Source organism: Macrobrachium rosenbergii, chromosome 55, assembly GCF_040412425.1.
Source record: "Macrobrachium rosenbergii isolate ZJJX-2024 chromosome 55, ASM4041242v1, whole genome shotgun sequence".
NCBI lineage: Eukaryota > Metazoa > Arthropoda > Malacostraca > Decapoda > Palaemonidae > Macrobrachium > Macrobrachium rosenbergii.
In genome coordinates this window covers 44,132,768-44,145,267 of record NC_089795.1, presented here as the reverse complement: position 1 = coordinate 44,145,267, position 12,500 = coordinate 44,132,768, and the positions used below count along the sequence as shown (strand labels likewise).

General features: G+C 36.0%; 1 protein-coding gene across 4 annotated transcripts in view; it reads right to left on the bottom strand.

Annotated features, from left to right (window-relative positions):
• Positions 1 to 12,500, bottom strand: part of LOC136835200 (protein turtle homolog B-like) — a 102,049-nt gene that overhangs the window by 32,632 nt on the left and 56,917 nt on the right. For all 4 annotated transcript variants that reach the window (XM_067098425.1, XM_067098426.1, XM_067098427.1 and 1 more), the window contains 5 exons: positions 12,194 to 12,326; positions 10,546 to 10,739; positions 7,525 to 7,839; positions 5,573 to 5,724; positions 2,989 to 3,133 (listed from right to left, as the gene is read on the bottom strand). In XM_067098425.1, coding sequence (XP_066954526.1) covers positions 2,989 to 3,133; positions 5,573 to 5,724; positions 7,525 to 7,839; positions 10,546 to 10,739; positions 12,194 to 12,326 — 939 coding nt within the window. The remainder of the gene's footprint in view (positions 1 to 2,988; positions 3,134 to 5,572; positions 5,725 to 7,524; positions 7,840 to 10,545; positions 10,740 to 12,193; positions 12,327 to 12,500) is intronic.

Genomic DNA, 12,500 nt, shown 5'->3' with positions numbered 1-12,500 from the left:
ATCCTTTCATCTACCCTGACGTTTCAACCACTGCTTCTTTATATCTCCACATTTCCCAACCTATCAGTTCCTCTTATGTTGCATGTAACATTCAAATTGTTCTCCTCAGTAGCCTTAACCTCTTCCCTTCATTTGCATTCAACATTCACTTTATACATACCCACCTGACCCCAAGTGGAAAGTCAAATCTCTACCCATTCTTTTTCAAGCACCCTACTGCCTTCCTCCTCCATCTATTTTGCATCTTATCTCTTTTCTCATCTTACCATCACCAGTTATATATACTTATTTCCATTATTCCACTGTCCTTATAAATAAGAAAAGGGGTGAAAGTAAGAGCGTTATACTTGGAAGTATCTCTTCAACTTTACGAGCATAATGGTTTTGTGAGTATGGAACAGAAATATTTATACGGTGTTCTAAATGGCAAATAATTAAGGGATATGTATATACAGTATATATATATATATATATATATATATATATATATATATATATATATATATATATATATATATATATATATATATATATGTGTTTGTGAATATAAGTATAAATATATATGTAAATATACATATGTACATATACAGTATATGTATATATATACATATACATAGCTAGATAAGTAGATAGATATATATTCACATACATACATATATGTATATATACATATAGGAATATATATACATAAATATTAAGCCACGAATATAGTTGTACATTTTATATATATATATATATATATATATATATATATATATATATATATATATATATATATATATATATATACTGTAAATATATACAGTATATCCATTTCCGCATTTGTTTACAAGTTTGTTTACTATTCCAGTCCAGTTCCTCCCTTTCGTGCCCCTTGTCCACCGAGTTTTATCATCCCATCACATATCACTTGCAGGGGGAAACAAATTTTAAATGCAACTTGAAACGAGCCAGGTAAAAACGGTTGGCTTCCATTTGTGATGCAAATATGTCTTCCCTCCAGTCGGGTTTCCACTTATAAAATGTCAAAGGAATTACAGAATAAAAATACAATTGTATTTCAGGTTTGCGATCTATTTCAACTTTCCTTTTTGTGAGGTTTAAATTTTTTTTTTATCTTGGTTTCCAAAGCATCTCTGTTCATTGATTTGTAAAATCTGAAATGATTTCAGCTATTAATTATGAGCTAATAAATTCTCATAAAGAGAAAAACAAATGGAAAATAAGTGTGCTAATAAAATAAAAAGCACCATTAACAGGCAAAAAATGCCGACAAATGCTTGTTCGATTCAAATGGTGTACCTACACAACCACTTCAGTTTTTCTGTGAGCCATTGAGAATTCTCAGGGAGAACTATTTCCGGAACGAGTGTTAGGATAAAGTAAAAAAAAAATAAACACACTCACACACTCGCACAGTGTTTGGCAAAGAAGGAGGAAAGAAAGAAAAAGTATATGTTGACCCTGGACAACAAAGAAAATAGTCGAACTGTTTGGCTAGGGAGAAAGAAGAATGAACAAGTAAATTGTTTGACCGATGAAAGAGAGTCGTCACATAGTTGTTTGGTCCAGACAAATAGAAAACAGGAAAAGCACTGCTTAAATACAAGTCCAAACTGAGAAGCATTGCTCAGACACAGATCAGAAGTGAGAAGCATTACTCAAACACACGTCCAAACTGAGAAACATTTCTCAGTAGACACAAGTCCAAACTGAGAAGCATTACGCAGACACAGGTCCGATCTGAGAAGCAATACTCAGACATAGGTTCAAATCAAGAGGCATTACTCAGACACAGATCCAAACTGAGAGGCATTACTCAGACACGGGTCCAAAATGAGAAGCATTACTCAGACACAAGTGCAAGCTGAGAAGCATTTCTCACACACACGTCCAAACTGAGAAGCATTACACAGACACAGGTCCGAACTGAGAAGCATTATTCAGACACAGGTCCAAATTGAGAAGCATTACTCAGACACAGGTCCAAACTGAGAAGCATTACTCAGACACAGGTCCAAATCGAGAGGCATTACTCAGACACAGATCCAAACTGAGAAGCATTACTCAGACACAAGTCCAAACTGAGAAGCATTTCTCACGCACACGTCCAAACTGAGAAGCATTAACCAGACACAGGTCCGAGCTGAGAAGCGTTATTCAGACACAGGTCCCAACTGAGAAGCATTACTTAAATACATTGCCAAAGTAAGGGAACAAACCCTTTGACCCCTGAGAAAAAATTACCAGTGACGATCCTCTTTAATCAAAATCTGTAATGCATCGTCCGGGGAAAGCAAACCAACATATGTCGCTGAGAGTCTTGTGTGTGTGTGTGTGTGTATATGTATATATATATATATATATATATATATATATATATATATATATATATATATATATATATTTATATATATATATATATCTAACGTCAGTGACTTCCCACTTACATTCATCACCGGGACGATATACACTGGGGAAGGAAATATCCATATGGATTTGGGGTCATAAACATAATGGTTTTGTTTGCACTCACTGAAATTTATAAGGGGGGAAAATACAGTTGTGTATGAGCTACAGCATTATATGTAAGAATAACTTTGCGTTTGCTCTCTCTCTCTCTCTCTTTTACACCCTTGCTCATGGTCAAAGAGACCAGTCACTATAAAATAAAGGACAGACATTCTCGCATGACCCTTTCAAATCTAAACTTGGACCAGAATTCTAAATACAAAAAAAAATAAATAAATATGTCAGTGTATAATTAATTCATCATTCATCTCCATAAGATTTCATCAAGTACACGTAGGAAAAAATATTTTTAAACCACAAGAGCGCTTTACCCGGGGATATTAGAATTCCTGATCGAAATCACTTTTGAATTTCATCTAAAGTAATCATAGATGATGTATCTAACTGCGTGAAATTAGACAGTTGAACAAAAACTAAAAAAAAAAAAAAAAAGGATAACCGCAAGTCAAAACTCACAGTAAATATCCAGGGTCCACTTGGCGGCGAGCGGCGGTTCGTGCAGATCTGGAGACTCGGCCATGCACTGCAGCACCTTCCCTGCGTCGGAGACTCTTGGCGTCAGTTGCAGCTCGCTGGTGGTCACGTTCCCCTCTTGGGTCGTCTGGCAAACAGAGAAAGAGAGAGAGAGGGGGGGAAAAGGTAATATAGTCCGTCGTTTATAGCAAGCCAAAGAGGTTATAGTCTGGGGTTTGTGGCGTTTATAGCGTCCTTGTCTTAGCCCATGCGCAAACACCAAGGTCTTTAGGAGTCTAGGAGTTTTAAGAGTCTAGGACGAACTTTAAGGAGTATTTAATGAGTGGTTCTAGGCTCCGAAAAAGAAAGGCTTTTATTCTGTGTTTTAAATCCCTTTTATTTAAAAAAGTTATCGAATGGCGATGTCGCCTTCATCCACAGTATCAAAACACAGTCGTGTACTCCATGGGTGTCGTTTGCCACAGAACAATTGCTCAATAAACCAGCAGAAATGGTGCCATTAGCTACGTACGGCACGGATAAGAGCCATTTCGCTGCTTGAAGTTCTAGACTTGCTTTCACTTAAGAATAAAAAGGCAGTTCTCCTTCGCAATGCGATATTAAATGTTCCGCATAATGACACAAAATCTTTGTTGCCAAATGGAGTACAATGTACCTTCGCCTTGATGTAAATGTAAGTTCAGCATGTGTAGTTTAATTTCTTCTTTTAGTTTTATTGAAAACACTTTATTTTTCTGCAAGAACGTTTCAGTAAAAGACTAAGTAATTATGTTTTAATATTGTGACGTAACACCTCGTATTCAGATAAAAAGAATAACTTAGCTTGGCATATACACATATAATAGCTTTCCCATAAACGAATGTAATTTCATATTAATATCAAGAATGGCTTCGACAGATTCTGAACGCTGTCAACAGTGAATAGTCCACACACAAAAGAATGTAGATTTCAGCAAGTAGTACACCTTGTTAACACTGGAAAAGAAAGTAATAGAATTTTACCTCATTAATTTCCTCTCACGCTCCAACGAGTTTTAAAGAAGTTCAATATCCGGCAATACTTCAAAAGTTTCGTCGCAAGTTCTGGTGCTAAAAGTTTTCGTCTCCTTCGAGTTGGGGGCTGGGTGGAGACGGGGAAAGGTAGAGGGTGGGGGGCGGGACACCAAGGGAAGACCTGTTTCTTAAAACTCTTTCATTCGTGATTTCCCAAGTCTTTTTAAACTTGGCCCTTTAAATGAACCAGGAAAATTGATGAAAAGTGCTTACGATTATTCATTGCTTAAGGCCTTTTTTGTATTTAGAATTTCCATTCAATGTCTTTCCTTTTGAGTCAGAGTGGGGAGTTTTGTTTACATATCATTCATTATAACTGTATGCGTATATGTATATAGGAAGGCAAACAAATTCTTGTAGAGAAGTATTTGATAATGCTTCCTAAATACTAGAGCGCTGATTTACATATAGTTTGAGAAAATTGGCGAATGTTGGATCTATATAAACATCTCAAAATGCTTCACATACTTTGGGAAAATTCTATATAATCTGATTCCCAGTAAAAAATTATCTTATTAAAATACTTTTCCAAGTCAAATTAAATCATCATAATAACCTCACTCCGCATGAAATGCATCATTTTCGTCATCTAATTTCCTTCTTCATAAAGAATAAAAAATATCTAAAGATTTTTCTGAAATTTACCTCTTAAGTCTCCCTCTTCAAAAAAAAATGGCTCTGATTTCTCATCCCGTGACGACGTCAATTCTTTCTCTAATTTTATGAATATAGGTTTTAACCTCTTAGTTTTAAACACCTCTCAACAAGTTTTAAGGTTCAAATATGTACTGTTGATCACAGAAAAAGGTAAAAAGATCATGAGTAGTGAGAAAAGGTAGAAAGATAAAAAAAAAATGGAGCTCATCTTTTCGTTATGAGTAGTTAAAGTTAAAAAGGTAAAGAAAAAATATGGTTCCTACCTTTTCCTCATGAGTAATGAGAAAAGTTAAAAAGGTGAAAAAATTGAAATGGTTCCCACCTTTTCCTCATGAGTAGTTAGAAAAGGTAAAAAGGTAAAAAAATAAAAATGGTTCCCACCTTTTACTCATGAGTATTGTAGAAAGAAAACGTAAAAAGGTTAAAAGAAAAAATATGGTTCCCGCATGTTACTCATGGGCAGTAAGAAAAGGTAAAAAATCAAAATGGTTCCCACCTTTTATTACTCATAAATAGCAAGAAAAGATAGCAAGATTAAAAAAAAAAGATAAAAATGGTTCCCACCTTTTCTTCAAGAATTGTCATAAAATGTAGTAAGATAAATAAAAGATAAAAATGGTTCCCACCTTTTCCTCAAGAATAATTAGAAAAGGTAGTAAGATAAAAAAAAAAAAAAATTAGTTCCCACCATTTCCTCAAGAATAGTCAGAAATGGTAGTAAGATAAAAAAAAATGGTTCCCACTTTTTTCTCAAGAATAGTCAAAAAAGGTAGTAAGATAAAAAAAATGGTTCCCACCTTTTCCTCTAGAATAGTCAGAAAAGGTAGTCAAATAATGAATGAAAAATAAGTCTCACCTTTTCCTCATGGGTATTAAGCACCTCCTCTCCCAGCATCCAGGTAATGGTGGCCGGGGGTCGGGCACCGGCGGTCTGGCACACCACGTCGTATGCCCTGTTGGCACTCAGTGGGTCTTGGTTCGTGAGGAGACGGACCCATAACGGTGGAACTGGGGACAGGAGAGAGTAAATTGTGTGAGTTAGTAAAAGAAAATATTAGTTAATTACGTTTTGGGGAGTACTGTCTGGTTAAGTAGTGGGCCCAAGTAAGGATACTTCTGTTATGTTAGGTTAGGTCAGATTAGCAGGTTTGATTGGACGTGACATTGTTACAGAGAATGGAAAGCAGGACGAGAAGGCTCGCAATTTGTATATAATAATTGTAATAGCCACAATGCCCTCTTAACTGCTCGAATTCTTCGCGCTTTTTTGGATACGCATGTCACTACAAAGCCTCAAGATCCAAGTGCAAGAAATATGAAGAAATTATGATGTCCGGTAGCATTGTGGCTATTACAACTACATATACACCTGGTAAAACGTGACCAGTAGATTCTACTGTACATATATATTTCAGCCAAAAGAGCAATAAAAACGATTGCCCACTTGGTTACGATGGTGAGGATGGGTCTGTTCCATCTCTAATAAGTATATCTGAAAACGACAGGTATATGTATGTAAGAGAGGCGATAGACTTTTATCCTTCTCGTGGTCAGGTCGACAACGTGACCTCGTTGTGATTATGGAACCCGGGTTCGTTTCCCACTACCGGACATCATAATTTCTTCATATTTCTTGCACTTGGATCTTCAGGCTTTGTATTGACAAGCACATCCAAAAAAGCGCGAAGAATTCGAGAAGTTAAAAGGGCATTGTGGGTATTACAATTACATATGCATCTGGTAAAAGTGACCAGTAGATTTCTACACACACACATTATATATGTATATATGTGTGTGTGTGTGTATGAGTGTACATATACATATATATATATATATATATATATATATATATATATATATATATATATATATATATATATATATATATATATATATATATATATATAGAGTGGAATTCTATTTGCCACATTAAACAGTGTAAAGAGAACAACCTAGCGGTAAACGCTAACTTTTCGTTCTCCTCATAGTTTTAAATCCAGTTTCAATTCAGATCCTTTTGAATATCCGAGGCTCGCCTTAGTTAAGGAAGAAATTCTTTATATCATTTCCCAATCGGCTTTTCAGAAGGATTTTAGTGGAAATCGGATCCGAAAATAATAGGGGATCAAAATTTAACCGTTCATCGCAAACCGTTGCAATACGTTTATCAGTATATTTATACATAGTATATATACAGTCGTGACTGATGAATGGAAATGAAATGATTGGACTGAGACAAGATAAGCAATTACGATATATCATCTGTGACGTAAGTGAAGGGTATAGTTGGAAACTAATGAGCAAAATGGAATAAGTTACGAACCTTATGTTTAAGAAATTTAAAGTATTTCAGTATATAATGCTTGGATTTAAGTTTTTTGTTGCAAAGTGTTGGGATATTATAACGCTATTTCTCTCAGTAATATGAATAATTTAGCTTTATAATAGGAATATTATAACGTTATTTCTCTCAGTATTAGAAAAGAACTTTGAATTATTACTCTCAAATCATTAAAAAGTAATGAAATTATATTAGAACGAACTTTGAAATATTTCTCCCAAATCACTAAAAAATTATATTAAGAAGTAAGCCAATTCATCTATTTCTATGTATAAGTGATATTGGTGACGTCAATGTTTTACCAGTTTTAATGGGAACATTAGTTTTTTTCGATAAAAAGAATAATATACCAATAACAAAACACCAAGTCATTCTCCCTCAGAGAATGACTTTACGCCCGTCAGAGTGGGGCATAAAGGCGCCCCTGGGAACGCCTTAAGAAATTGCACCCGAGGAAGGAGACTCACAGTTCATATCGAGGGAAACGGAGGCGGTCAGGGGCGCCGTGACGTTGGCACTGGACGCCCTACAGGTGAGCGTCCTATGGAGGTCCTCCCTCGTCAGCCTCGGGAAAACTAGCGTGTTGGACACCTGATCTAAAATCGGGACTTCGGAAGTCATGTCCAGGAGGGTCTCGCCTTCCCACCAGGTGACCCTCGGGGGAGGGGATCCCCCGCTGGCCCGGCAGGTCAGCCTGAGATCGTCGCCCTCGCTGAAGGGCCCGACGACGCTGCGGGCCTCGACGTTCATGTCGGTGTAGATGGCTAACCGCCTCGGAGGAACTGGGGAGGAGAAGAACAGGAAAGGGAAAGCAATAATAATATTTACAGTTGATACGAAAAAATCTACAGTAATTGATAATAAAAAGACCAATGGAATAGATTGGAAATGTTCTATTTTATTTAGGAGCAATAAAATTTATTTTATGGAACAATCGTCAAAGTGAAAGCATTATAAGATTAATCGTTCTCATATAAAAACAAGTAAAAAATTCGCCGAAGTTTCTTCGGCGCAATCGAGTTTTCTGTATGAGCCGCAACCCATGAACCTTTCAGCCACTGCCCGGTGGTAGCCTGTCCTATAGCGTTGCCAGACGGACGATTATGGCTACTTGTAACCTTAAATAAAATCAAAACTACTGAGCTGCAATTTGGTATGTTTAATGATTGGATGGTGGATGATCAACATGCCGATTTGCAGTCTCTAGCCTCAAAGAGCTAAGAACTGAGTAAGGGACAGCAAAGCAAGAACTGGATTGCAAAGGCAACAGTTTTCTTTTACAGAAAACTAAAAAGGGAAAGTTCCATTGCACTTACTAAAAATATAGATCATCTTTAAGAAACAATTATCAGCTGGAAAGAGTAATGAGATTAACCATTGTCATATAAAATAAAAATGGAAAGTTCGATGACATTTACGAAAAATATAAATTACCCTTAAGAAACAATTATCAACTGGAAAATATAATGAGATCAGTCGTTCTTTCATCAAGATAATAAATATATAACAAAAAGATTTTACACTATGAACAAATTATAACCATTGGAGTGAACGATTTGAAATCTAAGAAATTACAATTCAATTCTCTTGGTAGATAAATTTGAAGTAGAGAATGAGTAGCACAGTAAATACTCCAGCTTAGGATAATGTGAAATAAATGGCATTAGCACTTGAATTCATATATAAATTTATCTACTGTGCATCATTTTTTAATATTTTCCATTTTCAGTAATTTTCTAAAAGGTATCCACTTTCTAAATATTGTTTTAACTTATGCTCATTATGAATCATTTTCTTAACTCACTTTCTTTTGAGTTCTTTTTGAAGTTATACCTATTATGACAGACAGAAATTGAGTGACAGAAAATGTGTAGCAGACAGACAGACAGAAATTGTGACAGAGAAAATGTGTAACAGACAGAGACAGACAGAAATTGTGCGACAAATAGAGAATGCATGACAGACAGACAGACTGACAGAGAGAGAGAGAGAGAGAATGGGAATGACTGAATATCACGACAGCTATAAGCTACCTTGTTGTCAAGTGCCACGTCGTCACTGAAACAGAAATCAGATTATCCAGACCAGATTACAAAGGCGTTACGTCGAGCAATAATAGCGATAGGAATAATAAAAGGAGACGGGAAATATCGTTCCAGTGTGACCATTGTTTGATAAGAGTAATGTAGACGTTTATGTACCATACATAGGGTCGTAAATACAGTCTCCCCGAACACGCCCATTCATTCTGGCCCATAATTCCTCTAGGTAGATATAATGATAGTATTTTGGAGACCCATATTATTCATGAGAATAATACTCGCATGGATGTCATTATGGGTAGGTTATATAATTCTCAGGCTGTAGTTTATCTTTTTTTGGTCGTCTATGTAGAAATACATTCTGTGGTAATAATGATGATTATCATCATAAACATGTAAGTTCAACAATTAATAGGTGGTTTTTAAATAAAACTGGCAGAAAAGGATTTATAATTTTATACGTATATATATATATATATATATATATATATATATATATATATATATATATATATATAATATACTATATATGTATGTATATATACATATATATATATATATATATATATTATGTATGTATATATATATATATATGTGTGTGTGTGTGTGTGTGTGTGTGTGTGTATAAGAAAACTAGATATCACACAAGTGCTATGTGGTGCTTAGGTTCAGAATTGTGAATCCGATATTGTTCGTTAGATGAAATTTATAATTTATTGCCGGAGGCCAGTATATAATCGATACCCCCCTGGCATCAGTATTCAATAAGCAAAGATGTTTTTTAAACCCTCAACATACAATTAGCAAAGATTCAGCCGGAGCAAAAACAGAGCTCTCTAAAATCTAAACAAGGTAGCTATTCCCAAGGAATGCCAGGATCCTCTGGGTTACTGAAACAACTCCCAGAATTAGTTTCCCTTGTACAAGAGGGTAAGAGGCTATTGACAGTCAAGTTCGCCAAGCTAATCCCAACTCACAGCTTATCTCCCCGTGCAACTCATTCAGAGAAGAGTTGGATCACGAAGGCTTTGCCTCGAATGTATTTGCAGACCGGACTCTGGGAGAGTGAGTGTATAAATGCAGTTGCAGTACAGCACCCCATGGGAGATGACAGCCAATGATTAGTTATTAAGTAGGCTACTAATATATACAAGATTAGTGCAAATTACTATTGAAAGGCGTAATATTTCAAACAGTACTTGAAATGATGTCATGATTTCGTCAGCATAATTTCTACTGTATTTTAGTGAAATGCTGAAAAACTGTTCGAGAGACAAAGGGGGTTTGTAAGGTCAAACATACCTGATTAAAATACTTCAAGTAACAAATTAGACCTGCAACTAGTGCGTTTTTGTCCCGCAATATTCCTGTTATAAAAGTAAAATAATAAAACTCCGTAGAGAAAACTGATATCCCTTAATTAATATTTTCGACTCTCAAACTTACCCACAACTGTAAGGTTGGTGATGTACTCGAGAGTAGGGTTCGTCTTGAAATCTACCCTGCACCTGTAGGTCCCTTCGTCTTCTGCTAGGACGTGATGGATGACTAGCGCATCCTGACTAGGCTCGAACGTAGCCCGGGATCCCAGGGAATCCGGGTTCTTCCAGTGTGTGGCTGGACCATTTCTCATATCAAAGCTGAAGCATAGGATAAAGGACTCGTTTGAGGCATAGTATGAGTAAAAGAACATGTCCCTGCAAGTGAAAAGACTCAATGAAAGCAGAAGTTCCAATTCATGAAGGCATTGTTGAGCTAACTTTCCTTTAAGGAACTGAAGAATGCATATGAAATTTGAATTGTGGAACGGAAATTGGAGTCTACAAAGATGAAGATAAGTTTAAAGGTTAAAAATGTTAGGGACAAGGGTGTGGTCAAGAAACAGATGTGATTGAGAAGATGGACCAGAACATTTCCATGTGGTTTGGTCATGCATAAATAACAGAGGCTGGGAAGCGGACAAAAAGAAGGAATGGAAGAGGCTTGGAAATGAAGGGCCTTAATGTCCCGGATGTCAACAGGGCTATGAAAAGAGCAGCTTGTGTTAGGGTGGACTTCCTGCTGATGAGCCTTCACCGTAGGTACATGAAGTGGAAGGTGCTGTGGATGTTATTGCACTGGCGTTCATTTTTGATCCAGCAATTTCACGATGAATTTGTCCGTCACTTTTGTTTTGCAGCGCCCTTCAAGAAATGACACAATGCCAAAGAAAAAAACATACTTTTGGGTAAATGTAAATGAAGCACTTTATTGACCGACGCTGTGCAGAAATACTTAGAAAAAAAGTGTTATATTACGAGGAAATAGGTACGTAGGATTCAGCTAATAAAGAAAATTAAATAGAGTAATAAACAGCTACTGCTTGTAAAAAATCAGATTCTTAAGAATTGTTATGAATATGGTAAAAATATCAAACGTTTTAACAGAAGTGTGAAAATTAAGTATAAAGTAAATACTAAAAGAAATAAAACATACGACAGTATAATGCTTTATCCTACAACATAAACAGGAAATGAAAGAAAGCCTCGGAAATTTTATCTTCACAGTTCCACCCTCCAGTGGACACTCGAATTGTTCCGATGAATAATTATAACAGTAGAGCTAAAATTTGTCAAATCTTTCTTTCATTTCCTGTTTCTGTTGAGGATTAAAACATACGGTTGGTGATTCGTGAGACGACGGAACGAACGCGGTGTCATATTGAAGAATATGTTCAAGGAACTTCAGATATCACGATAAAATACAAAGGTAGTCTTACTTTTACTCAATGTAAAAAAACTACTTAAGTTGGATAGTATTTTTAAATAAAAAGAAGAAAGGGGAATAGAAAGGGTATAATGAGACATTAAGTAATATATAATGACTTGGAAGCTGATTCATTATATAGCCAGGAAGGCTATTTTTGGAAATGAAGAGGACCTGAAATAAATGACTATCGACAGTTTGAGAAAGACTTCGCTATGGATGCAGTGAACTTGCCTGGTATCAAATGATTGCTACATTGACTCGTCTATTAGTCTGTCAATCTACGTAGCTCTAAATGTTATCCTATAAATACTCTTACTTAGGAATACTCTTCCACGACTAAACTTACCTATAAATAGGTTTGTGCGTTCCCTTCTTGTACCAGAGGACCAGCAAGGCCGGGTCACCAGCTATTGGAGAAGACAAATTGCAGAAAAGCCCCGCACCGCCTCCCACGGCTGACCAGACTGCCCTCGTGGGAACTGAAATAAAAAGAAAGATATGAAGTGTTACTGTCGATGTTATTGAAAGAAATATGACAGTGGAATAGTGGAGAATGACAATGGAAATGAAGGTGAAAATGTAAGGCCACATAGTATTATCATCATTAATGACAACGGAAGAGAAGAGCATTAAAACTACGGAAATCACGCTCT